This window comes from Bos indicus x Bos taurus, chromosome 11, assembly GCF_003369695.1.
Source record: "Bos indicus x Bos taurus breed Angus x Brahman F1 hybrid chromosome 11, Bos_hybrid_MaternalHap_v2.0, whole genome shotgun sequence".
In the NCBI taxonomy this organism is placed as follows: domain Eukaryota; kingdom Metazoa; phylum Chordata; class Mammalia; order Artiodactyla; family Bovidae; genus Bos; species Bos indicus x Bos taurus.
In genome coordinates this window covers 98,347,359-98,373,887 of record NC_040086.1, presented here as the reverse complement: position 1 = coordinate 98,373,887, position 26,529 = coordinate 98,347,359, and the positions used below count along the sequence as shown (strand labels likewise).

The 26,529-nt window shown below is 56.5% G+C and overlaps 3 protein-coding genes and 1 long non-coding RNA gene across 10 annotated transcripts in view; 2 read left to right on the top strand and 2 right to left on the bottom strand.

Moving 5' to 3' along the window:
- The window catches only part of ZER1 (zyg-11 related cell cycle regulator), a 30,144-nt gene extending 28,190 nt beyond the window's left edge, over positions 1-1,954 (top strand). For all 3 annotated transcript variants that reach the window (XM_027556484.1, XM_027556486.1, XM_027556485.1), the window contains exon 16: positions 266-1,954. In XM_027556484.1, coding sequence (XP_027412285.1) covers positions 266-323 — 58 coding nt within the window. In that variant the 3' untranslated portion in view covers positions 324-1,954. The remainder of the gene's footprint in view (positions 1-265) is intronic.
- LOC113901716 lies at positions 1,898-6,919 on the bottom strand. Its single transcript, XR_003513513.1, has 2 exons — positions 6,070-6,919; positions 1,898-2,598 (listed from the first exon to the last, which is right to left on the bottom strand). It is a non-coding gene; the product is annotated as an uncharacterized LOC113901716 (long non-coding RNA).
- Positions 6,553-10,063, top strand: ZDHHC12 (zinc finger DHHC-type containing 12). The gene is made up of 5 exons (XM_027556491.1): positions 6,553-6,700; positions 8,356-8,492; positions 8,848-8,925; positions 9,094-9,260; positions 9,402-10,063. The coding sequence occupies exons 1-5, from the start codon at positions 6,601-6,603 to the stop codon at positions 9,724-9,726; spliced, it is 807 nt and encodes a 268-aa protein (XP_027412292.1). The 5' UTR covers positions 6,553-6,600; the 3' UTR covers positions 9,727-10,063.
- PKN3 (protein kinase N3) lies at positions 10,003-23,555 on the bottom strand. 5 transcript variants are annotated; one of them, XM_027556483.1, is made up of 22 exons: positions 23,185-23,554; positions 20,637-20,877; positions 20,286-20,431; positions 19,030-19,141; positions 18,829-18,956; positions 17,625-17,808; positions 15,832-15,978; positions 15,636-15,745; positions 15,381-15,524; positions 14,879-14,954; positions 14,631-14,799; positions 14,332-14,434; positions 14,156-14,223; positions 13,774-13,837; positions 13,537-13,628; positions 12,931-13,107; positions 11,843-11,905; positions 11,624-11,700; positions 11,037-11,179; positions 10,841-10,948; positions 10,672-10,708; positions 10,003-10,523 (listed from the first exon to the last, which is right to left on the bottom strand). In XM_027556483.1, the coding sequence occupies exons 1-22, from the start codon at positions 23,206-23,208 to the stop codon at positions 10,393-10,395; spliced, it is 2,544 nt and encodes an 847-aa protein (XP_027412284.1). In that variant the 5' UTR covers positions 23,209-23,554; the 3' UTR covers positions 10,003-10,392. The 5 variants fall into 5 exon arrangements, 4 of the variants coding, with proteins under 4 accessions (XP_027412284.1, XP_027412280.1, XP_027412283.1 ...); XM_027556479.1 differs by having other exon boundaries at positions 10,628-10,708; positions 23,185-23,546; XM_027556482.1 differs by having other exon boundaries at positions 10,628-10,708; positions 18,841-18,956; positions 23,185-23,546.
- Positions 23,556-26,529: the final 2,974 nt, after the last annotated feature.

Sequence of the window (26,529 nt, the reverse complement as noted above, 5' to 3'; positions counted from 1 at the left end):
GACCACAGATGCCCTGGTGCTGAGACATGGGAAGGTATGAGGGGGAGGACAGGGGGCTGAAAGTATTCGTGGCCCCAAGTACCATTTCCTGGGTACCCCAAACACGCCGGCCACTCTGCCAGCCACTCGGCACACATCATCTCATTCAGTGTCAGCATGATGGTTAACACTTGCCAACAAATCCAGCAGCCTGATCAGCTGGGAGGGGCTGAGCCCACCCCAGTGCAAGCCCACCCTCCAATCCTCTTTCTCCCATTGTCTCCAGCAAGGTTATTGAGCACTGCAGTAACTTTAAAGAGGAGAACATGGACACGTCCAGATAAGGCCTCCGCCACCATGGCCCGCCACTGCTCTGGACCACGAGGTCGAGAGGAAGCGCGCTCAAGCCTCCCAGCTGGCAGATCCCCACGCCCCGGGGAGCCTCCCACTGGACGAAGGGACACAGGGGAACTTTTGCACAACCGACGCTTTTCCTTAACATTAGTGAGATATATATATTATATATATATATATATATTATTTTTTTTTTGGTTAGGAAGTGTGAAGTTTTGTGTGTATGATTTCTGTACAAAAACAAAAGAAATAACCCCCTGAGTCCTTGCAGCTTCCCTGGCCATCCTCAAGCCCCTACTTTCAAAGCCTTCATCGCTGCCACACTCACTCCCACCCCTGCCAGACTAAATGCCTCTAACATTGTGAGTGTCCAGCCCGTGCCCTGTAATCTCCGACCCTGGCCTCGCTTCCCATTCAGAGAGGCAGTGGGGCCCCCAAGAGCCCACTCCAGCCTCCTAACCCACCCACCGAAGCCCGAGAACGCCGTCTAGGTTCCTCGGTGCAGCTGATGGGGTTTGGGGATTAAAAACTAACCCCACTGGGTCTCCCCAATGCCTTGGTGCTCCCGGCTGTGGGCCTCTGGGGTGAGGGAGTGAGCCGTACCTGCCTCGGTCCAGGCAGTCCCAGCCCCAGAGGGCCTTCAAGGCGCCCAGTGGCTCTGCTGCCCTCTGGCCAGGCCTGCCTGAGGCCACGCTGCTATGGAGGCTGCGTCCTAGTCTCCCACCAGGCCCCAGGCTGTGGAAGGCCCCAGCCCAGGGCTGGTCAGAATCCGGGCAGACTCCACTGCCCCTTCCGCCAAACATACCCGGAACCTACGCACCCCACCACCCGCCTCCCGCCCTGGAAGCCAACAGCTCCGGGGGCCAGGGGCTTGCTCTCTCACTCCCCACCCCTCATCAGCCTGCAGCCCCCACGGTGCCCAGGCACCCCACCAGCAGAACTGAGCCTGCCTCACTCGCCCCTGCCTGCCCCGTGGCCCAGAGGAGCCCACACCTCTCCCGCGGGCAGGGGGGTCCACACGCCAGCCTTCCCTGGCGGCCACAGGCAGACACCTCCAGACCAGCATCCACCCTCTCCTGCCTTGCCCCCAGGCTTCCCCTTGGAAACCTCTGCACTGGGTTTCAGAGAAGTGTGTGAGACACACAAATGTATCTCAAAAACAACTTGTGGTCCTCCCTTGACATCACTCTGATGCTTCTCCGGTGCTTCTCATGGCACCGACAGCAGGGAGGAGGCCCTGTCTGGAACAAGGGGCCGGGGAGCAGAGCTGACTGTAGGCGGCCCTTAAGGGGTGGCTTTTCGTCCCTCCTTCCCTGGGCCTGTGCTCCCGATTCTCCTGGCATTCCTGCCTCCAGACAGAAGAGGCGGGATGAGCAGCCCAGGGAGAGGCACCCGGTTTTCTTCCCCTGGGGTCTTCCCCCCACACCCCAGCCCTGGGAAAGGCCAGCTGCCCTGTGGCCCCTCCGCTCAGCACACGGGCCCCATCTGCCCTCCCTTCCATGCTCACATGGCCTGTGCCAGACCCCAGGCAGAGCTCACATCGCATCGCTTTACCAGCCGGGGCCTGGGTAAATGTCTGTACTTTGGGATGTCACAGAAATACATTTTTGTGCAAAGTGGAGAAGAGCGGAGTGTCTTTTTTTTGTGGAAGGGATGGGGCCATGGAGAGGGGGCCTGGGCTGGCTTGGGCACTGGGCCTAGAGGGCGAGAGCAGTGACGGGAGGGTGCATCGGGTCAGTTTGTGGGCCCGGCCCAAGGGGACAGGTGGCAGTTTGGTCAGTTCAGTCGCTCAGTCGTGTCCGACTCTTCGTGACCCCTTGGACCGCAGCATGCCAGGCCTCCATGTCCATCACCAACTCCCGGCGTTTACTCAAACTCATGTCCATTGAGTTGGTGATGCCATCCAACCATGTCATCCTCTGTCGTCCCCGTCTCCTCCTGCCTTCAGTCTTTCCCAGCATCAGGGTCTTTTCAAATGAGTCGCATCAGGTGGCCAAAGTATTGGCGCTTCAGCTTCAGCATCAGTCCTTCCAATGAATATTCAGTACTGATTTCCTTTAGGATGGACTGGTTGGATCTCCTTGCAGTCCAAAGGGCTCTCAAGAGTCTTCTCCAGCACCACAGTTCAAAAGCATTCGTTCTTCGGCAGTAGCAGATGGGGCTGGAACACCTGCTTTTCCTCTGCGGTCTCTCCACACCCCTGTGCCCAGACACTGAGGGTCCAGCTGGCCACAGACCAACAGGGTCCCTGCTTCCAACGGCTGTCTGATGGTAGAGACAAATGTTAAATACGAGATGATGATGGTGTGTGAGAAGCAGGGAGAAGGGAACACAGAGCAGGCCCCTCGGGCGGGCCAGCAGGACTGCTGTCCCGGTGCGGGCAGGGGAGGCTTCTCACAAGGGGAGACCTTCGAGCTGAATCCAGCAGGAAGACAGGGCTGCCAGGCCTGGCTGTAGAGGGCCAGGAAAAGGGGGGGTCCTAGACAGAGGGCCTCTGCCAGGAGAAGGGCCTTTCAGGGAGAACCATGAAGCAGCCCCTGTGGCTACAGCAGAGGGAAGGATCAGGGGCGCCAACAGGAGGGGATGAAGGAGCCGGGGCCAAATCGTGAGGTGACTGGGCTTTGCCCAGCAGAGTCCGCGTTTACACCGGCTATTTGTCCCAGAGTAACTCTCAGCAGTGCTCTCCATGCCCCCGAGGTAGTACTGAGGCCACACCCAACGGTGGAGAGCTCTTCCCCAAGAACAGTCCAGGCGCTGGTCCCAGATCAGGTGGACCTGTTTCCACACGTGCCAAGTGGGTGTGTCCCCAGCGCCCAGTGAGAGATTCTCTGCTAGACCAGACTGGAGCCAGCTCCATGCCCTCTTCTCCACCAGGCCTCAACCTCGGCCTATGAAAACTACAAACTCTTCAGCTCCAGGGATTTCATCCACTCCCTCCTCTGACTTCACACCTAGAGTTTCTAACAGCCCTGAATCACACCTGGAAGATGACCCTACCTGACCGACCCCCCTCCCTGCCCCTGTTAAAGCGCCTGCCCAAGAAACCTCCAGGCTGCCAAGAGAATTTACTGTTTGGGGCTTCTCTTGTGACTCAGTGGTAAAGAATCCGCCCGCCAATGGAGGAGACACAGGATGGATCCCCAATCCAGGAAGATCCCACGTGCCACGGAAACTAAGCCCACACAACTACTGAGCCTGTGCTCTAGGGCCTAGGAGCCGCAGCTACGGGGCCCACGTGCCACAATTACTGAAGTCCATGCTCCAGAGCCTGTGCTCTGCAAAAAGAGAAGCCACGGCAATGAGAAGCCTGCACACCACAACTAGAGAGAACAGTCTCTGCTTACCACAACTAGAGAAAAGTCCATGCAGCAACCAAGACTCAGCATAGCAAAAAATTTAAAAAATTAAATTATATTAAAAAAAAACCGAATTTTCTGTTTAACATCTGAATAGCCTTTCTTAGAGCATTTACTAAAAACAGCTTAAAGTTGTGAATGCTTCCTCTGTCCCTCTGAGGTGTATCTGTACCTCCTATAACTCAGCAGCATCTTTCTCAAGGACCTGAAAGCCATCCCTTTAAAATGTAATCATCAGGAAGGATCAGGCCTTTGTCTCCCAGTCTCCAAGGGAGGACAGAAGCCTAACTTCAGTTGCTGCCAGCTAGCAGACACAGTTGGCTTAATGAGCATTTACCCTGACCCGCTCTTTGTAAGTCTTCAATTCCCTGAGTCTCATCAAGCCCCTGCCCTCCCCCATCTCTACTCCCTCATTCTCCCTTTAAAATACCCAATCACCTCTGTACAAATCAAAGTTACATTCAGTTCTTGTTGGATCCTCTTCCCTACTGCAATAGTATTGTAAAATACTATTGCGGTATTTTAGTATTTTACTGAGTAAAATCTGTCCTTACAAATTTAACTAATGAGCAACCTTATTTTAATCTTTGACACCAGCATAGGGGCTGACTCATGGAATCCTCAGGATTGTTTCTTTTTTAAAATTTATTTATTTTTGTTTGTGCTGGGTCTTCATTGCTGTGTGTGGGCTTCCTCTTTCTCACTGCAGTGAGTGGGGGCTACTCTTTGTTGCCACGTTTGGGCTTTCCACTGCAGAGCACGGCTCTGTGGCATGCAGGCTTCAGGAGTTGCAACATGTGGGCTCAGTAGTTGTGGGTCTCGGGCTCTAGAGCACAGGCTTAGTAGTTATGTCTCACGGGCTCAGCTGCCTCAAGGCATGTGGGATCTTCTTGGACCAAGGATCAAACCAGTGTCCCCTGCACTGGCAGGCAGATTCTTTAGCACTGAGCCACCAGGGAAGTCCCATAATTAGTAGATGTCCCCACTCGGCACACTAAGCCATGCAACCATTGCAGTGATTAAGACAAAGCCGCAAGTGACAGACACTCAAACACTTACCTAAGTTAGTCAAAGGTAAGAGGAATTTCATTCATTAATGCAACTGGGAATCTAGTATTAAGATCAGCTTTAGTAACAGTCAGATCTAGGGGCTCAGACCATGTTTTTAAGACTATCTCTCCAGACTTCCCTGGTGGTCGAGTGGCTAAGACTCTGCACGACCAGTGAAGGGGGCCTGAGCTCAATCCCCTGCCAATGCGGGGAACATTGGTTTGATCCCTGGTCCGAGAAGATCCCACATGGGGTCAGGGAACTAGACCCCACATGCTGCAACTAAAAATGCCTCACGCTGCAACTAAAGATCCTCCATGCCACAGCTAAGACCCAGCACACCCAAATAAATAAATATCTTAAAAAAAGAAAAAAAAAGACTGTTTCTCACTCCCTACTTCAGTGCTGGTTATCTCTACATCTCTTTATAGTTGGCCTCCTCTTCTCCCAGAATCTCTCACCACATAGCATAAAACTGGCTGCCAATTGCCATTATATCCTATTTCTCATGCTTGAGATCCAAAAGAATGCCCCTTTCTCTCTCCGCATCTATAGCATACTCTCATGGAATGATTCTGATTGACCCTGCCAAGTCACATGCCCACCACTTAGGTCCAATCACTGGGGATAATGAGATGAGGACCCTGTTTGCCTTCTAGTCACAGGCCCACGGTCTCTCTCCCACCACCCTATAAGTGAGGGACATAGTTCTTCCAGATCCACACAGGAGTCAGTTCTCCAACAGAAAAAGGGATGTTGAGCTGACAAAAACAACAAATGTCATAAGAGTATATTGCGGAGCCAGGAGGGCACTAATCTGATGGAGGAAGGTGGATGTTGGTATCAGTGGGAGGAAAAGAAGGAAAGGCAGGGCTGGAAGGGGAAGGCCCTGGGAACACAGTAAAGGAATGTAAGTAGTGAATGACATAGGCTTTATGGTACCACTCCAGTATTCTTGCCTGGAGAATTCCATGGACGGAGAAGCCTGGTAGGCTACAGTCCATGTGGCTGCAAAGAGTGGAACACGACTGAGCGACTTTACTTTCACTTTCACTTTACATAGATCAGCCTGAAACCCTAGGTTGGGCAATGTAGGTGCTGGTTTACAGCTGAGGCGACAAGTCAGTCCTGTACTAGACACTATTTCCAATATTTAGTCCTCCAACCACCTGAGGAGGGGTACAATTATCATCTCCATCATATAGACAGAAACAGAACTCCGCGTGGTTTTGTAACTTGCCCAAGAGCACACAGGTAGGAAGGGGCAGTGCTGGGATTTAGGGCTGTGACCCAGTCGGGCCCCTCATAGCCAGAATCTGCTACCACGTACCTCCACTCTGCTCTCATCCTGTCTGCAAAATCTGAAAATGAATAGACGGAGGTAAAGTTATCACCTCGGAGTCACTTTGGGCTAGTCCTGCCTCTCTTGAGGCTTCGAGCATCTCATCTCCGAAGCGGGCGCAATTCTGCCACCTGGAGTCACAACACTTGGATCTTCCGGGACGCATGCGTGAGGCTGTGGCCTGGGGGCGGGTGGTGGAACTCCAACGGGACTGGGTCGGGACTCGCAACGGGAGCTCGGTTTTTGAAAGTTACCTGAATGCTCAGGTCGGGGGGGTGGAGGATGGAGCTGGGGGAGTTACCGGCTGCGCGCGCGCCGGCCCCGCCCTCAGCTTCTTCAGGCACCTGTTGGCTCGAGGGCCTACTAAACCGCAGCTGTCGCCCAATAGGCGGCCTCCCTGGCCCGATCCGGCCACGCCCACAGCCCGTATCCGCCAATCCCCGGGTGGCCACGGGCCTTGTTCCTCGGAGGGCCCGCCCCTCTGAGCGCTTCTTCCGGGTGGGGCCCGGGGCCGAGGCGATGGCGCCCTGGGCGCTCCTCACCCCTGGGGTCCTGGTGCGGACCGGGCATACTGTGCTGACCTGGGGGATCACGTTGGTACTCTTCCTGCATGATACCGGTGAGCCGGAACCCTCGCGACCCCGGACCCACCCGATCCCGCGTGATTCCTCAGATGTTTGGGTCTCACTGAGTCCCTTGTCGAACCCCTCGGAGATCCTGGGATTCCCCCGACTCCTCCAGCGCCAGAGGCCCTCTCCCACCTCTCATTCCAAGAGCCACCTGCTTTCCGCCTAATACCCAGTTGATCTCTAATTAATCCCAGAATCTTCCTGATCCCTGCCAGATACCCTTGCCTGTCCCAGGACCCACCCGGTGCCCACCTGATCCGACGACCTATTCGAGACCCCATCTTCCCTGATCCTGGGACCCGCCCGACCCTTCCCAGGAATTGACTCCAAGATTCCGAGGATCAGCTAAATGAAGGGCTGGCATCCCGCCCACCCCATCCCTGCGTGGCCCTAGCTGCCCCAAGTCTGGGCTCCCCACCTTCAGGCAAGAGGACACGGCATAGGGGAACAGCCTGTCCCTCTTGTTCTCATCCCTGTGAGCGCTCATTCATTCCACCCACCCGCTTCCATCCTTCCCCCTCTTTACCTGCCACAGGGCACCTCCAGCACAGGCTTTCGCCCTTCCTCACTACCACCACCACAAGCCCCACCCCTTCCTCCTCGCTGCAGCCTAACCTCCTGGACCAGGGGCATTCTCACTTTCCTCCCAAGACCTGAGTCTCCTCCACTGGCTTCACCCCTTAGCCTAAAAACCTGCTCAGTCTCCCCACCAGAGAGAAACCCCCCACTGCAACCTCCTTTTCTTCTCCACTCCCTTTTACAGTCAAGGGGCACCTGAGTTGTCCATACTCTGATGTCTGGCTGGCTGACTCCTGCCTCTCCCTGCTCAGCCCTCCACCCCTTTCCCCCAAACCTTCAGTCACCTCCATGGGCTGGACCCTGAAGGTGGCCTGGACTCCCCTACAGCATTCCAACCTGCCAGCCACACCCTTCTCTCTCTCTGTTTCTTGTGTATCTCTGACCTGGCCAGCCTCTTCCCATCTCAGAGCCAGAGTCCTCCTCCCTGTACCCCATATCCAGCCAAGTCTGGTCCCCTCACCCCTTACCTCCAATCTGGCCAACCCCCCTGCCGTTACCCTTGCCCAGACACGCTCCTCTCTGTGTCCTGGATAGGCCTCCCCTCTGATCCATCTTTACTTTAGCACTAAGAAGGCTTTCAGAAACATGCATGCTAAGTCGCTTCAGTCATGTCTGACTGTGCAAACCTACGGGCTGTAACCCACCAGGCTCCTCTGTCCATGGGATTCTCCAGGCAAGAATACTGGAGTGGATTGCCATTCCCTCCTCCAGGGGATCTTCCCAACCCAGGGATGGAACTCGAGTCTCTTATGTCTCCTGCATTGGCAGGAGCTTCTTTATTGTTAGTGCCACCTGGGAAGCAGTTCAGAAAAATATCTGACCCTGTAAGCTTGCATGGTTCCCTACTGCCCTCCAGAGATAGTGTAGATTAACTGCTTTTTTTCTCTTCTCCCAAACCTGAACTTCTCCCTCCTGCACCCTATGTAGTGGCCACACCCGACCATTCATCAAACCCCATTTCCAGGACTTTGTTCAGCCAGGGACACACTTCCCCCCTCCAGTTGCACCCTCCCCCGCCACGCCGGTCCATGGTCCTGGCCTCACTCTCCCCCTCTGGCCTCTCCAGCACTTCGGCAGTGGGAAGAGCAGGGGGAGCTGCTCCTGCCCCTCACCTTCCTGCTGCTCGTGCTGGCCTCCCTGCTGCTTTACCTGACCGTGTCACTCATGGATCCGGGCTACGTGAATGTCCTGCCTCAGCCCCAGGTAACGAGGAGGCCCAAAGCCCTCCTCCCTCCACCAGGGAACTCAAGACTCCAGGGAGTCTCATGCTAGACCTAGCTGAGAGCTTTCCTAGGGAATCCCAGGGAATTGTCTTGCCAGACCTAGGGCCCCGTCCTACAATGAGAAAATTGCCAAGGTCCAGAGGGGAAGTAACTGGCAAAAGTCACACAACCTCGCAGTCCAGGGCACCCTGCCCCACTCTACCACCTCGATGACACATGGGATGGGCCCCCAAATGTGCACACCCAGAGCTAAGCTGGCCCCCAAGGGAGACACCCACAAGTCTCATCTGCCTCCCAAGGGACCCCCATCTCATCCTCTGTCCCCCGTTTTTCAGGAGGAGGCCAAGGAAGAGCAGACAGCCATGGTTCCTCAGGCCATCCCCCTTCGGCGCTGCAGATACTGCATGGTGCTGGTGGGTGATGCGGGGACCTCGGTGGGAGGACTCAGGCAAGGCCGAGACTCCTTGGCCTCACCCCCCTCCTCCAGGAAGCCCTCCCAGATGCCAGCCCTGACCTCCCGTCCTCATTGCTGGGCCTAGAGGGGAGCCGGTGTTGAGGCCCAACTCCCTCTGTGCCCACAGCAACCCCTGCGGGCTCGGCACTGCCGTGAGTGCCGCCGCTGTGTCCGCCGCTATGACCACCACTGCCCCTGGATGGAGAACTGTGTGGGCGAGCGCAACCACCCGCTCTTCGTGGCCTACCTGGCGCTGCAACTGGTGGTGCTTCTGTGGGCCCTGTACCTGGCATGGTGGGTTTCCCTGGTGCCCTGGGTGTGGGGGAGGACCAGCACCCCCCAGGCTCCCTCTTCAGGGGCCTCGGACCCTCCCCCAAACGGCCATCGCCTCGGGCGACCCAGCTCTGGATCCTTGTTGCTCTCCTTCCGTTGCAGGTCTGGCCTCCGCTTCTTCCAGCCCTGGGGGCTCTGGCTGCGGTCCAGCGGGCTCCTGTTCGCCACCTTCCTGCTGTTGTCGCTCTTCTCCCTGGTGGCCGGCCTGCTCCTAGCCTCGCACCTCTACCTGGTGGCCAGCAACACCACCACCTGGGAGTTCATCTCCTCCCACCGCATCGCCTACCTCCGCCAGCGCCCTGGCAACCCCTTCGACCGTGGCCTGACCCGCAACCTGGCCCACTTCTTCTGTGGATGGCCCTCGGGGTCCTGGGAGGCCCTCTGGGCCGAGGACGAGGAGGAGGAAGGCAGTAGCCAAGCTGTTTAGGGTCGCTGGAAGCCGGGGCTACCATCTGGTGCCTGAAAACCAGAGAGGCTGAACCCAGAGGGGTCGACCCTCCAAGGGCCTGGGGCTCCTCACTCCTGCCCACTCCTTCCAGGCCTCAGAGTAGAGCCGAGGGACTATACCCAGCCTCGGTGGGCAGCCCTGACCTCCCCAGGCAGAAGAAAAGGAAGAGGACCCATGGTGGAGGCTCAGGCACAAAGAGACACCTGGGCTTCGAACATCTCCATCCCACCCCCCAAGCCAGACTGCGTCCACTGCACAGTTTTATAAATTTAATGAACCATAAAGCAAGTCAAGTATTAAAAAAAACAAACCATTCCTCACTGTGCCACTCTTTCTGGTCTAGGTCTCGCAGCAGGCAGGGGAGAGGAGGTTGGGAGAAGGGGGTGGGCAGCACTCGCCCGGTGACTGAGCAGTGCCCACAACAGCAGCCCCATGTCCACCACCTCGAGCCCCAAGGGCCCATCAATCCCAGGGTGCCCAGGTGGGCAGACAGGTGGGCAAAGCAGAGGCTCAAACCGTCCGGGGTGGGGGAGCGGGCAGGGGGTAGAGAGGCCGGGAGGCCCTCAGGGCTCCAGGAATCTCTCAGACACGAAGTCGAAGTCCCGGAAGGCAGCCTGCTGGCGGGCGGTGAGGGGACTGCGGGGGTCAGGTGGGGTCAGGGCAGGCGGCAGCCCCGTGAACTCGCCCTCGAAGTAGCGCAGGTCTGTGGGGCCGCAGAGGGTGGGCACAAAGGGGGGCTGGACGGCGCGGGCGAGCAGAGCCTGCCAGTCGGTGGTCTGGGGGCAAAGGCGTACCTCAGATGATGGGAACAGCACCCCCGTGGGCCCTCGACCCCTCCCTCTGCGCCAGGCACCGGGACCACCGTGGCACGACCGCTCACCCTGAAGAAAGGCTGGGTCTTGATTTCCTCAGCATCTCGCTCGCCTGCCCCCAGGCGCTTCTCGGGGCACTTCTGGAGGAGCTGGGGGCGAGGACAGGGTTCATTCAGGGCGCTCAGCCCCAGGCACTGCCGCCTGCCCCCAGCCTCTTGGGTAGGGAGCCCGGAGAGCCACGAGTAGCTCTCTGGCCCAGCCCGGGACCCTGCAGCAATTACCTTCTGAATAAGCTCGAGGCCTTGCACCGACAGAAAGCGGGGGTACGGGGCTTCCGCATTGACGATGCAGTCAAACACCTCCTCCTCGGTGTCCCCTGGAAACGGGCACTGCAGGGAGGGGGCTCAGCAGGGAGCGCCACCCCCCCACCTCCACCCAACCTGGGGGCCCCAGAAGCTCTCCCCATCCAACACTCACCTCGCCCACCAGCATCTCATAGAGCAGCACGCCCAGTCCCCACCAGTCCACAGCCCGCGTGTAGGCCTCCTGAGTCAGCACCTCGGGGGCCAGAAACTCCGGGGTGCCGCAGAAGGTGCTTGTCCGGTCCCCGAAGCCGATCCCTGCCAACCAACACCCATACTGATGCCAGCGTGCTGTGGCAGCCACAAGAACCTCTGGTTGTAAGAATCAACCACCAACCCTTAGGACCCCATGCAAGGAACCTCGTGCCAAGCCCTGCCCCGCATCCTTGGAGGTGGGAACGGTTTTTATGCCACCTGATAGATGAGGAACATGAGTCTCAGCAAAGCCTGTGTGCCAGGGCCATGCAGAAAGCAGAACCCAGTGCCCTCTCCTAGCCCAGGCTCTCCCTCCGGCCGAGGCCAAGGGGGTCTTTCCAAGTTTTTAGGGCGGGGAAGGACAAGCCAAGGACATGCGTCTAGCTGGTCCCTGGAAGGAGGGCTGGGAGGCACATTTTCTGGAAGATGCCACTCGTTGCCACCCTGCTGGCCTCAGTGGAGCAAGCAAGGCGGGAGGACACAGGCTCTTAAATGGGAGGCACCCACCTTCCTTACAAAGCCCAAAGTCCGCGATCTTCAGGAAACCCTGGGCGTCCAGGAGAAGATTATCCAACTTAAGGTCTCTGAGGGCAAGGCAGGGCAGACCCCGAAGGAGCTGAGAAGTGCTGAGGCCCAGGGAACAGCGGCCCCGCCTCATAGCAGCCCAGGAGGAGGGCAGCCCCTGACCCCCTTGCCTACTCCCCCAGGATCCTGGGGGCAAGTTACCTGTAAATGATCTTCTGCTCGTGTAAGAACTGCAGCCCCAGGACCACACAGGCCAGATAGAACCTGGAGGGTTGGTGCAGGAGGGAGTTCAGGCCCAGGACTGTGGAGACAGGGCAGGGAGGCACCAGGGTGGCCATGGCCTGGGGACCCCCGATATCCCTGCCAGCGTCAGATGTGGGCGAGAGGCTGGGAGGAGCCTCATGGGGCAGGGGTGGTGCTCCTTCTGATAACAGCCTACCCTTCCCAGGCCCTTAGATTGTGCCAGGAATGACACCAAATGTCCACATGCCCATCCTGGCATCCTCCTGGCAGCCTCCGTTGGTCCCCTCATGCCTATTTTTTTTTTTTAATTTTTAAAAAATGTTACGCATTTTTTTTTTTAACTGTGCTGGGTCTTCGTTGCTGTGCACAGGCTTCCTCTAGTTGCGGTGAGCAGGGGCTACTCTTCACTGTGGTGCCTGGGTTTCTCATTGCGGTGAATTGCGGGTAATGATAACTGTTTCATAGGTTCAGCTACAGAGCATGGGCTCAAGGTGTGCGGGCTTCAGTAGTTGCAGCCCTTGGGCTCGGTAGTTGCTCCGAGACATGTGAGATCTTCCTGGACCAGGAATCGAACCTGTGTCCCCTGCACTCGCAGGCGGGTTCTTAAGCATTAGACCACCCAGGGAAGCCTCATCATGACTATTTTTTGAAAAGGATCTGAGACTCCTGGTAAACAACCCACCCTGGGTCACAGGGCTGACACGTGAATCTGGGCTCCAGAGTCCATACTCTGGTGGGCAAGACATAACAACGCCATCTGTCAGTCCCTTACTGCTCACCGGTCCCTAGGCGCCACAGTTTTAAATGTTATGTCCGATGCACCAAGCCTATAAAGCAGTTATCATTATTCCCAGTTCACCGCCATATACACTGAGATCTGAGGTCACAAAGGCTGTGAGGGCTTGATAACCAAGATGTGAACCAAGACCTCCCTGACTGCACGCGCTCTTTGGCTGATGGGCACCCTAGAGGAAGCAGGATGAAGGTGCTGCCAGGGACAGAGGGCCCAGGGAAAGCTGGCGGGAAGAGGCGAGAGGGGGACCCACCGGGCCTGGGGCTCAGGGAAGACGTCCTCATGGATCTGCATCATGAGGTCACCGCCAGGCGCGAACTCGGTCACAAAGCAGGCGTGGCTGGAGGTCTGGAAGCAGGCGAGGAGGGGAAGCAGGAACGGATGCCCTGTGCAGCCCACAGCCTCGAGGATTCGCTTCTCACAGTACAGGCTGCAAGAGTAGGGCGTGGGTTTTACAGGCAAGGAGGGAACCCAAAAGGGAACTAAGACCTCCCCTGGCTGTGCCCTGTCACCCACACAACTCCCCTGGGTCACTGGCTCTTAAAACTGCCAGGCAGGTAGAGTGACGGTTCATATGTACCCAGGGCTGGCACAGGGCTCGAACTTGTACCCCCACCCTGTTCCCATTTCACAGATGAGGAACCTGAGGTGCACAGAGAGGAGACCTGCCCAAGGTACACAGTTCACAACTGCAGTTGCTAATAAAAGAGCCCAGGCCTGGCTGGCCCCACAGGGTCACTTCTTCAAAGCCCCAGCAGCATTCAGCTGCCTTCTGGAGCCACCAGTGCAGCCCAGGCCTGCAGTCCTGAGTTCTCTCCAGACACCGGGGTACTGGGAGACCCCCAACCTCAACACACACCTCTCAATCTCGTCCCGGCTCAGCACCTCCTGCTTCTTCAGTGCTTTGATGGCATAGTATTGCCCCGTCCCCTTGAACTGGACCAAGAGGACCTGGGGGCCAGAGAGAGGTTTGGGCTCCAGGTGGGAAGTACAGGAGCCTGCTTCCCCTGCCTACTGCCCCCCAGAGCCCAGAGCCCTCTAGCAAATGTGCTGAGGGCTGCCCACCCCCTTCTGCTGCACCTCCTCAGCCCCTTACCTTCCCAAAGTGGCCCCGGCCCAGCACGGCCAAGCAGCGGAAGTCCTGAAGCCGGGGGGGTTTCCTGCAAGAGAGAGGATACAGGAAGCCCCCAGAACAAGAAAGGGCTGGGCCTCCACCAGGAGTCGCTCCAAACCCCCTGTGTTCAATCCTGGGTGGTCCCCCTCTAGTGGGGAGCTGCAGAGCCCGGGGTGGGGCAGGGTTCCCGGGACTGCAGTTTCCTGGGGTCTGGCAGGCAGGCTGAGCTCAATAATGTGGGTTCAGCGAGTGAGAACCTGAGAGCAAGCCAAGGAGCCCAGGGTGAGATGTGAACATCTGACATGCAAATACCCAGATGAGTGGATAAAATGTCTCAAACACTGAGGTGAGCCCGCCGGGGTACCTGGTAGCCGGGGCTGGCAGAGGCGGCTCGAGTCGAATCCTGGGCTCCATGTGGGGGCGTTTGGTGCGCTGCGAGGGGAGAGGGTCTCAAGGCAGAGCAGGGCTTCCTTCCCTCCAGCCCTGCCACCCGACCTGGGCAGCACCCAGGGTGACCAACCCTGCCCTGCTGCCCCTCACCGGCATCTCTTCGGGGGTTGGCTCCTGGGCCAGGTAGAGGCGAGGGGGCTTGGGTGGGGGTTGGATCTCTTCTCGCAAGGGGGTCTTCTTGGGTGGGAAGTTACTGTGGGATAGAAGCAGACATATACTGGGCACAGACAGCTGGAACAGTGGCGGGCAGGGAGGGCGGGGGTGGACGCACAGCCACGCGAGACAGACAGACAGGTCAGAGGGTGAGCCACGGGGCAGGCACCATCTGCGTCTGGAGAGAGGTGACACCGCAGAGAAGCAGGCAGCCTGGGGTGAGTGAGGTTCCTCACCTGGGCGAGTCGGGATTGGTGGCCCGCTGGGGTGTGGCTGGGGTCTGGGAGCACGTTTTGGGGGGGCTGATGGTGCTTGGGGAGCTGCAGGGCGGCAGCAGGCTCATGACCAAGCGCCCCCAGGCTGCCATGCTGAGGTTCATCTGGGAAGCCCTCAGGAAGTCCTGACCTGGGACAGAAGCAGCCTCAGTCTCGAGGTCTCTGGAGGGGCCCAGCCCTGCTGCTCCCTGTTCGCCAGCCTTCCATACCTCTGCGTTTTGAGAAAATGCGTTTCTGCCTCTGCAGTCGGGGCCTCCTCTCAATGACAGGGTCACAGAAGGTCACCTGTGGGGGCAGGGGGCAGGGCTGAAGACCAGTCCCCTCCCACCTGCCAACCTGCCCTGGGCACCTCCTCAGCCTCCAGGATCCCAGCCTGAGCCCGTTGTCAACAGATGCAAGAGCTACAGGGATTCACAGAGAATGGATTCAGCATCCTCACTGGTACCAGGAGGGGAACTGAGGCCTGGAGAAGAAAGGGACTTGTCCAGGGTCGTGCATGCGGCGGGGCTGTCAGGACAAGGAGAGGCCGTTCCTCTCCTGTGAAGTCCTCAGAGAGCGGCTGGGAATCTTTCATCCCTGGAGAGCTCCTCCCTCAGGGCCTCAATTTCCACTCCTAGCTGTGGGTTGGTGGGGGAGCACAGTCTCCAAGGCCCCTCTCGCGCTAACAGAGCCAGGGGCCCGTGAGGTCAGAGGGCAGGGGCCGGGAGGCACCTGGGCAAAGAGCTGTCCCTGTGGCACCAGGCTGAGGGACAGCTGGTGACAGGCATTGTCCAGGAAGTCCTCCAGCCGCAGGAAGGCCACGCCGCACAGCTGCCTCCAGTCCCGCCAGTGGACCCCGATCTCCAGCTCCCGGGCCTACACAGGGAGGCCAAATTGAGTCAGGTGGAGCCTGGCACCAGCCACTACCCATCCAGCTTTCCACCCTGCTGCCCACGATCACCCCCGTCCACACAAGGGCAGCCTCACCCGCTCCAGGGCGATGACAAAGTTCTGGTCCCAGGACTGCTTGGCCACAGGCCCCCAGCCTGTCTGGCCCACAACGCGATTGTCCACCTTCAACACAGCCAGCACCTCACCTGCAAGGCCAGAGGTGGGGCTCAGGGCAGGCCAGCAGTGGTGGGGGGACCTTCGCGTTCCCCAGCTCCCCGGGCCCCCTACTCACTGGCCAGCTCGCCTCCCCCACGCTGCTGCTTGGCTCTGCTCCGAAGCCAGCCTTGGGAGGGGCTCCCGGCCAGCGCGGCCGCGGGGGAACGTCCAGGCACCGCTATCAGCAGCTGCTCACAGCCCAGGAGGCGGACCTGCAGCGTCCCTGTCGGGGAGCGTAGTGAGGGGCCATCATCGGACACCATCCTCCAAGGGGTCGCTGGGACCCTAGGAATGCTGCCTTCTCACGGAGGTAGCAAACCAACAGCCTGCTTGCCTTAGGCCTCGGCTGCCACCTGGGGGCCACCCTGGGGGCCGACCAACTGGTCCTCCCCTCCTGCCAGCCCTCTATGTGTGGGAAGAAGCAGGGACACAGAGGCAGAGGAGTCAGACTCAGACCTCAGTCCGCATGCTGCCCAGGGCTCTGGGCCTAGGGAGCACCATGCCAGGTTCGAGAGCCCCAGAGGAGCAGGGTGCCTGGCCAGCCACCTCTTCCCAAGGCCTGTTTCCCCATCCATTCAGTGGAAAGGAGTGCCAACTCAGCCCCACTTCCTGCTGTGGGTACCAGTGTGTTTTGCCAACCAAGTGGGTTCATTCTGAGGACCAGTAGAGATTTGTCCCTCCAAGGGTAGAGGAAGCAGTAGGACTCTAGCAGCTCTTGAGGCCACACATGGGGCCAAAGAGCACCATTTAGGGAGTCGGGGCCTGCAGGGTTATACTCCGATAGACCTTGTAAACCGAGGCAGTGCTCAGGATGGGAAGGTCATCCTAGAAAGAATGACTGGAGGAATGTGGGTGTTTAGCTGGAAGACAGCTTATGGGGCAGCTTCAAGTACCTGAATTTTAGGCCTTTTAACAAGCCCTAGAGATGGTTGGATAGCATCACCGATTCAACAGACACACACTTGGAAAGACTCTGGGAAATAGTGAGGGACAGGGAGGCCTGGCGTGCTGTAGTCCATGCGGTTACAGACTCGGGCAGGACGTAGCAAGCGAACAACAAATAAGACCTTGCCCTCACCTTTCCCAGCTTGTCGACTTGGTCAACTCCCATAAGCCCTTCAAGGACATGCCTCCCCCTCCAGGAAGCATTCCTTGGTTCCCCAAGGCCAGATGAGGGGGCCCGTGCAGTCCCTGTACTTTTCCCCTTCAGCTCTGCTCACAATGGAACAAGGCCTATCTATTCTGTACCAGCTCTGTGCAGGCAGGGGCTGGGCCCTCTAGTTGGCACTGGGTCCCAGGTGGGAAGCTCAGGGCTTCCATCGTGTCAGATCCACTTGGGATAAGGAAGAACTTTCTAATAGTGAAAACTTCCCAGAACTGGGTACCAAGGTCTCCAGGGCTGTGAGCTCCCTAACACTGTCAAATCCAGCCTAACACTCTCATGGTTCCTCATTGAAACACACTGGGGAAGAATTTTGGAGAAGATTTTCAATCCTGGCTTCACCATCCCTTAGCTGTGTGACCTTGGGCAACTGACACCCCTTCTCCAGACCTCAGTTTATCACTCTGTCAAATGGGGGTGATAACATCACCTACTTCATAGGGTTGGTGTGAAAATTCGAGCACTTCACATGCAACAACTCACTGAATTGTCACACCAGAGTCCTATGAAGTAGGAGCTGTTACCACCCCCATTTGACAGAGTGATAAACTGAGGTCTGGAGAGGGGGTGTCAGTCGCCCAAGGGCACACAGCTAAGGGATGGTGAAGCCGGGATTAGAAATCTTCTCCAAAATTCTTCCCCACTGAGTTCCAGGCTCCTCCCTGGAAGGGAAGGAGAGCTTTGAAGTAGGATGGGCTCCCAGGTACCTGTCATGGCAGTGGGCTTCACGAGCGTCCCTGAAGGCTGTGGGTTCCCAGACGCAGCAGTCCGCAGCTCCCGGGCCACTCTGCCGCGCAGAGGGTGGGCAGGAGGCAGTCTCTCCAGCAGCTGCTCCAAGGCCAGCCGCAGGAGGTCCAGTTTCTGGCAGGACTCCTGGAGCTGGGCCTGAGCCTGCAGGAGGCATACGGGCAGGGGATACAGGGCCCTGGGGTAATGGCAGGGGCAGTGGTTCAGGCCACCCAGAGGCACTCTGGATGAGGTCTAGACTAGTGGTCCCCAACTTTTTTTGACAGCTGGGACTGGTTTTGTGGAAGACAATTTTTCCACGGACTGGAGGCGGGAGGGATGGTTTTAGGACAATTCAAGCGCATTACATTTTTGTGAAGCTGAAGCTCCAATACTTTGGCCACCTGATGCGAAGAGCCGAATCATTAGAAAAGACCCTGATGCTGGGAAAGATTGAGGGCAGGAGGAGAAGAGGACAACAGAGGACGAGATGGTTGGATGGCATCTCTGACTCGATGGACATGAGTTTGAGCAAGCTCCGGGAGATGGTGAAGGACAGGGAGGCCTGACGTGCTGCAGTCCATGTGGTCGCAGAGTCAGACACGACTGAGCGGCTAAACAACATTTTTGTGCACTTTACTTCTAATCTAATGCTGCCGCTGATCTGACAGGAGGTACCGGTCCGCGGCCTGGAAGTTGGAGACCCCTGATCTAGACAAGAATGTGTCTTCTGGGCTTCCCTGGTGGCTGAGTGGTAAAGAATTTGCCTGCCAGTGCAGGAGACATGGGTTCGATCCCTGGTCTGGGAAGATTCCACATGCCTTGGGGCAACTAAGCCATGCACCACAGTAATAGAGCCTGTGCTCTAGAGCCTGAGAGCCACAACTACTGAGCCCTGAATCCCTGTGCCCTGCAGCCTGTGCTCTGCAACAAGAGAAGCCACCACAGTGAGAAGCCTACGAACCGCAACTAGAGAGTAGCCCCCGCTCACCACTACAGAAAAGCCCAAGCAGCAACAAAGACTCAGCAGAGCCAAAAAGAAAGAAAGAAAGAAAATTATATATATAAAAAGAATGTGCCTCCTGTTTCCTCATGGCCATTGCTCATGTGGTCCATGATACCCGTCGAGCGGTATCATGGCCACTACAAAGGGTGGTACCAGTCAGACAGGAAGCACGGTCTGACCTCGGCCAGCACCTTGCGGTCCTGCGTTCGCCGGCTACCGAGCAGCTTCACCACGTTCTTGGCACCCTCGGCCACAGCAGCCTCGATGCGTAGACGGTGCCGTAGCTCCTCTACCATCAGCTCAGGACCTGGGAGGAGGAGGGGTCAGCCTCAGGCCCCTGCCCTGCTCCGCCCTGCCCAGCCCCCTTGGCCAGGCCTCACCTGGCTCGGGGGACCCGCTGGCCTCCAGGCTACTGATCTTCATTCGCAGCAGGGCCACCTTCAGCTGGCTGTCCTGGAGCATCTGCTGGGCGGCCGCCAGCAGCTTCCTCTCCTATAGGGTTGCAACACATACCCCATCAGGCCAGGACTAGGCCAGAGCCTTCCTGGTCAGACTAGGGACTGGGCCAAGCCTCCTCCATCAGTCTGAGTTGAAGCTAAGCCTCCCTCAGTAGACCAGATAACTACAGCCTGTTCAGCTCAGTTCAGTTGCTCAGTCGTGTCCAACTCTTTGCGACCCCATGGACTGCAGCACTCCAGGCCTCCCTGTCCATCGCCAACTCCCAGAGTTTACCCAAACTCCCATCCATTGAGTCAGTGATGCCATCCAGCCATCTCTTCCTCTGTTGTCCCCTTCTCCTCCCGCCTTCAATCTTTCCCAGCATCAAGGTCTTTTCCAATGAGTCAATTCTTCGCATCAGCTGGCCAAAATATTGGAGTTTCAGCTTCAGCATCAGTCCTTCCAATGAATATTCAGGCCTGGTTTCCTTTAAGATGGACTGGTTGGAACTCCTTGCAGTTCGAGAGACTCTCAAGAGTCTTCTCCAACACCACAGTTCAAAAGCATCATTTCTTCGGAGTTCAGCTTTCTTTATAGTCCAACTCTCACATCCATACATGACTACTGGAAAAACCATAGCCTTGACTAGACGGACCTTTGTTGGCAAAGTAAGGTCTCTGCTTTTTAATATTTTTTATATTTTATTTTTAAAAATTATTTATTTATTATTATTTTTGGGGGCCCAGGCCACATGGCATGTGAGCATCTCAGTTCCCTGACTAGGGATCGAACCCGCACCCCTTGCATTAGAAGTGCAGTTTTAACCAGGAAGCTTCCAAGCCTCCCTTTTTAGACTAGCTCTGCAACAGAGCCTCCCCCATCAGACTAGACAAGGAAGGGCTCAGGTCAAGCCTCCATTTCCACATCATGCTGGGAGTTGGGACAGGAGCTGGGACTTCCCTACTAGACTTGGGGTTGGGCTGGGATTTCCCATCACCCTGCTGTTTTGCCTTCTTTGTTAGACAAAGGATTGGAGTCAAGATGAGATTTGGGGCCTGCCTCCCCCATCAGACTAAGGGTAGAGTGTCTCCCTTACAGGATCAATGGCTAGGCTGCATTTCCCTATCAGATTAGGGGCTGGATCACTACCTTCTGGAATAATCTGAGAACACAATCTCTTCCCCCCAGGGGGCCTTACCTTGGGAGTGCCGCTGGCGTAGGTGTGGGTCATGTTCTCAGCCCCCTGCTTGACCTTCAGCTCCACCTGCAGCTGCCTCTGTAGAGCTTCCAGGTGCCGAGCCCTTGCCTGCTCGGCCAGCGGCCGAGGTCCTGAGGCCGCGGGCTCTGTGTGCAGAGTGTGGGGCACATGAATGCCTGCCCCAGAGCCGAGAGCCCTCCCCACCCCCCAATGCCTCGCTTGCTCCTCTCCAACTCTCTTGGGCAGGGCTCTCTCAAGAGAAGCTCTGAGAGTAGATCAGAGCCAAGATCAAGGAGCTGGGTCAACTTGGCACTTCCCGTCCCGAGGGGCCTCCTCGTGCTCCTCACTCACCAGCCGGGCCCAGCCCAGGCCCGGGCAGCAGGATACGGGCGTGAAGCTCCCGCAGCTCCCCATGCAGCTGCTCCAGGCGGCGGTTGGACGACCGCAGCAGCTGCTGCACGTGGCCCAGGTGGCGGCGGTCTGTGGCCACCCGCCGCAGGTTTTCCACACCCTCCTTGATCTTCAGCTCCTTCTGGATGGCCCGGCGGATCACCTCTTTCTCATCCTCCAGGGGCTGATGGCCTGCCCCAGGCTGTCAGAAGGCAGAGGGATCAGGCCTCTGGGACCCCACCTCCAAAGCCTCCGCTCATCACAGAAAGAGGGAGGAGAGAAGCAGGTGTGGATGGCAGCCAGGACTGACTGACCCACAGGGTGCCACTCTGACCTCAGAGCGAGTATCCCTAAGCCAGACGGATGCCCCAAGGCTATTTATCCAGCCCACACTCCTGTCGTCTGCCATCGGAGAGAAGGGGAAGAGGAAAAAAAAAACTGTTAACATTTATAGGGTGTTCTGTTCTAAGACCTGTGCAGATATGAACCTGTCGAACCTGAGAGCAAGCCTGTGAGGTAGGTGCAGTTATCAGCCCCATTTTACAGATGAGGAAACTGAGACACAGAGAGGTGACATAATTGCTCAAGGCCGAAACACAGAGACGGAGAGGCACTGTCTCTTGGGCCCCAGTCTTTCCCTGCCAGCCACACGTAATCAGGCTGCTCTCAAGTCTAGGATCCACACTAAGGTCTGACGGCCAGAAAAGAGACCCAGGGGACTTCCCTGGTAGTCCAGTGGTTAAGAATCCGCCTTCCAATGCAGGTGACTCAGGTTTGATCCCTGGTCACAGAATTGAGATCCCGTATGCCGCAGGGCAACTAAGCCCGAACTCCACGACTAAAGAGCCCGCAACAAGAGAAAAACCTGTGTGCCACAACAAAGACCCAGAACAACCAAAATTTTTTTTAATAACTTAAAAAAAAAAGAGGCTCGGCACTGAGAAGGGACCCCCCCGAGGTCAGACAGACAGAATACCCTACCGTGGCCTGAGTAGAAGAAGCCAGGGCTGCTCCCTTGAGGGTCTGACCCCTCAGGTGGCAAAGCAGAGGCCCAGTGGGGCTGAGGAGGTCTCCAGGGGCCCACTCCCAATGCAGCTCAGCTCTTGGGAGGAAGTGGAAGGCTCTCTCACCACTTCACCCAAAGTGGGAGCAAGAAGAGGAAAATCTCTTTCCCAGAGGCCGTTTCAAACCAACCAGTGCCAAAGCTGACTTCAGCCCAGGGTAACTCATGACACCCCCACCCCAAGGACTCTCTGAGATCTTCCTTACCTCTCCATGCTCCATCTCCCGCGCCCAGTGGAAGGGGTGGCCACCCTAGTCTCAAGGACCCCCACCCCAGGCCTCCTCTTGCCCGCTGGCCCGGCTGTCAGAGGGCAGGGGCGGGCCTCAGGAAATCCTTTGAGGGCCTTAGGCCAGAGGGCCAGAGCCAAAGGCCTGAGCAAACAAAGATCTCATGGAGCTGGGGGCCCGGCACCGGGGTCCTGAGTCACCCAGCTGCCGCTGCTGGGCGGAGATTGACAGGAAATCGGAAAATGTGTACAAGCCACGGCGGGAACAGGCCGAGGGACCTCCGGAGGAAGGGGGAGGGAAGGAGGGGGCAGACACAGTCCTGAGAGTTGCCCAAGGGGTGGGGGCACTCAAGGAGTCTTCTGAAGTACACTTCACCCGTGAGCCGAGCGGAGCCCACGGTTCTGCCGGCTCCCGGCTGGAATCCCGCCAAGTGCGCACACACCTCTCCTTTTCCGCTGGGCGTCTGGGGCCCGATCTTGTTGTACAGACGTCCCCATCCCCCTTTGCTGAGGGCTAGCACTTCTCCTCAACACCTCCCCCCACCCCCACCCCGCCGGCCCCCAATAACGAAACACACAGCCTTAGTCCCAGGGCCCAGGGAACCTACTGCTGGAACCCCGCCCTCTCGCCATTTGGGCTGGAAGCCTCAGTGAACCCGGAGGTTCCCGCCCGGGGCGCTGGACTATGCCCCTCCCCCGGGGGTCCCCCAGCCCCGCCTGTGTGCTCCGGGAGGAACCCCACAAACTACGCGGGGTCGGCGTCCTCCGCCTGCTGATCACATGCTTCTCTTCCCCCCCGCCCCGAGAAGTGGTCCCCGTGTGCCTGCACCCGCCCCCTCTGCGGTCCCAGCGGGTGCTCATCGACCTTAGAGTCCTACCTGGTAGAATAGATTTTAAGGAAACTCTCGGGCCCACCCTTGGTGGCCCTGACTGCGGATTCAGATGTGCTCATGGGCTGGCCCGACGGAGGCTCTGAGTCACTGGGAGGTGATTTGGGGACATTTCCAGGGGGGGCAGAAACCACTTACACCCCCCCATCCCCCCCAGGGCTCAGATCTGCTCTGCGGAGATGTAGGGGGCCCAGGGCAGGGGACTGGTAAGGGACACGGGAAGGGGTCTGGGGGGCCCGGCCGGAGCCCGGGGCAGTGAACGAGTACCCCCTCGAATCCCCCCCCACCCTGGCCCACGCCCACAGCCCGTCCTTTCCGGGCGCCGTTCACCTGCCGCTGCGCCCCCTCCTCCATGTCGCCGCTCCCGCTGCTCTGCCCCTCCTCTCGACCACTCCGGTTCCGGAAGCCCCGGCCCCCGCCGCCAAGGCTTTCCAACTTGAAACTTCCCGGGAAGTCGCGCCGGAGACGCGGAATCCGGCGCCCCCTCCCGAGCTCCGCTGGCCCTGGCAGGAGCCGGGGATCAGCGCCGCCCCTCGGCAGCGCGGGATCGAGCCCCACTGCAGACCCCGAGGCCCCGGATCCGACGTCCCGGCGGAATTTGGAACCCAGGGCGCCTCATCTGAGGCCGAGGTTCCCGCTCCCGTGCGACACTGGGCCCCGCCCCGGGATACAAGGCCAGAAAGGGACATTTCCCGGGCCGGGGGTTCTCCAGTCGCCGCCGGGTCGCTGCAGCCAGAGGGGCAGGCCCAGGTGCGGACAGCGCCGCCTGCTGGCCTCGGGGTAAGGCCTGTGTGGCCGGTCCAACTCCGGGCCGGGTCAGCCTCCTCTTCCTCGGAACCCCGCTACGACCTGGCTCCCGCCCGAAGAAATCTCTCCTTCTCTCCCATGTCATTGGTGTAAAATGGGCTAATATCATACCTGTCGCCCCCTAAGAAGTCTTGGCCCTGTCGGTAGACACTGTAAAAATGTATATGTGGGAAAATAAAGCCTTACCCAAACGATACCAAATTAGGAATGAATCCAAAATCTCTCAGGACCTCCCCCCCACCCCCTCCATCATTTGACTAGACTGGAACTCTGGTTCAGCCAGTGCTGTTCATTCAGCCTTTGCTCCAAAGCATTCATCTAGACAGAATACACATTTAAACCCTGAGGAGAAAAAAAAAACACCATCTCAGGAAAATAGGCTGAGCTAGGTATTCTGGCAATGGCTTTCTAGGGGACCCTGGTTCTTTATTGCCCACTAGTCTAGGATTGTCTGGAGAAGGGAATGGCAACCCACTCCAGTATTCTTGCCTGGAAAAAACCCATGGACAGAGGAGCCTGACAGGCTACAGTCTGGAGGAGGTGGAGGTTTAATCGCTAAGCCAAGCTACAGTCTATGGGGTCACAAAGAGCCAGCCAGCCAGACTGAGCAACACTAGGGTTGTAGCTTCAATACTTTGGCCACCTGACAGGAAGAGCTGACTCAATGGTAAAGACCCTGATGCTGGGAAAGATTGAAGGCAAAAGGAAAGGAGGGCAGCAGAGGATGAAATGGTTAGACAGCATTACTGACTCAGTTTAAGCAAACTCCAGGAGACAGTGAAGGACAGGGAAGCGTGGAGTGCTGCAGTCCATGGGGTCACAGGGAGTTGGACACGACTGAGGGACTGAATAACATAGGGTTGTTCAGCCAATCCCTGTCATCCTTTGCTCACCAGCACCTTACGGGGCCAGAAGTGAATAAGGGTCTAATACTGAAGGTGGCTTATTTGCTGACTTTGAAGAGGTACCCTCCAATGACAGGAGAAACCATGTCAGTTCCTCTTTGACCTATTCCTTCACAGTGAATGAAAAGTGAAATGTGGCATAATGTGGGCAATCCCGAGATAGTCCTGCAATGGGAAATCAACCAAATTACACCAACATATGCAAAGGCAACATGGTTCAGAGGGGGAAATGACGACTTCATAATCAGAGACAAGTGACACTTTTACATAAATACAAACCAGAGTTGTTGAAGGCTAGACAAATATTTAACACCTAGTAAGCTAGGAGGCACATGGTACTCTTTCAGGTGGGGTTTATTGAGGTGCCCTTAGCTGAATGTTGATGCTAAATAACTGAGAGGTTACGACAGCACCTGAATTATGTAGAAGAGCTCAATGATTTTTCAAGTTTGCGTTCAAGTGTTTCATTGCTTTGTGGCCACTAAGGGGAAAAGGGGTTCCGAAGTAGAATACATCCACCTTTCCAAAGAACCCCAGGCTGGACAAACCTACAGCCCTCAGCTGATTGTTTCACAAAATCGTTAATTCTTAGAAAAACTGAAGTTCACATTTAACATCCAGAGGATAGTGAACAGCCCAAACCAACTCTGGCTAATGAACCATTAAAGTTGTGTAACATCAACTTGAAAGGAACTGTCCCAGCAGGCTGAGTAAGTGAACATCTCCATCTACCCCCTTCATACCTCTTTTTCCTTCTGGGTATGGCAGACATCACTCCACCTACATTTAGACTTGCCTCCCTTAGATTTGCATCTGAGTATGCAATGTCACTAACTAATCAAGTTGGCACACACCCTCCACTTCTTATACTTCTCATCACAGACTCATTATAAACAGAACTTGTAAATCTCCATTAAATACAGCCATGCATACAAAATACAAAAGAGAATAGACTTTTGCTATGGTGAGGGATAGACTTTTCAAATAAGCTGTTGTTCTTTTAAACAACTGAAATAATTTGCTATTTGTCTCCTAAAGAGTTTGTCTCAATCTTCAGGAAATCCTGAACATCTTCATTCCCCCCCCCCCAAAGAATTCCATTCTTGCAATAACTAGAAAGTTTATAGCAAAATCTAACAAAAAAGGCAGAAAAACCACATCTGTTTATGAGCTCAAGTCAAACCATGAAACCAGATGTTATCAAACAGTAATGATAAAGATTACTAAACTAATTCACAAACACAATTATACATTCATCCAAAGTCTGCAAACAGCTAACACAGTTGTGAAGCAGGACAGATGTTAAAGCAAATTTGTCAGCCCAAGACATTTAGGTTAGGGTTACAAACTGCGTTTCAGAGTCACTTGCTTGAAATCCTAAGTACCTGTCATGGCGGTCAGACCACCTCGACTGCAGTCCTTGAAATTTTTAAATGTAAAACACATAAACTCTATGTCCCAATTCATGTAGCTATTAAGCTCTCCTCATAAGCAGAGTTATGGCACAGCTTGGCAAGTAGATGCCCCAGAGAAACTACCGAAACAGGCACTATTCCCTTTTTGTTTAGATGTCCTGGTACCAAAGGAGCTTTAAGCCACTCACCTGGTAGTTTTCGAAACATACCTAAGGGCCTGCCCCAAAACTCGTTCTTGCAGTTGGGAACAACGCAGACTCCTCCTTTGTGGCCGTTTGTCCAGTAAACTGTTTGTCCTTCTGCCTTCTCACAGCCTAGCACTCCCTCACCGGGAATAAGGGAATCTAAAGGGTAGTCTCAGTCTAATCGGGACGAAATTCCCTGTAAGGGGTCCTACCGTGTGAGCACACCCCCCAGAACACAGTAGTTTCATTAAATAACCTAACAGCACCAGCATACAAAAACAAGTTTTGGTTATATTTTGTGAAACATAAATCAGTTATTACTTTATGAATATTGTTTCAAGTGACTATTGTTTTTTCTGTAGC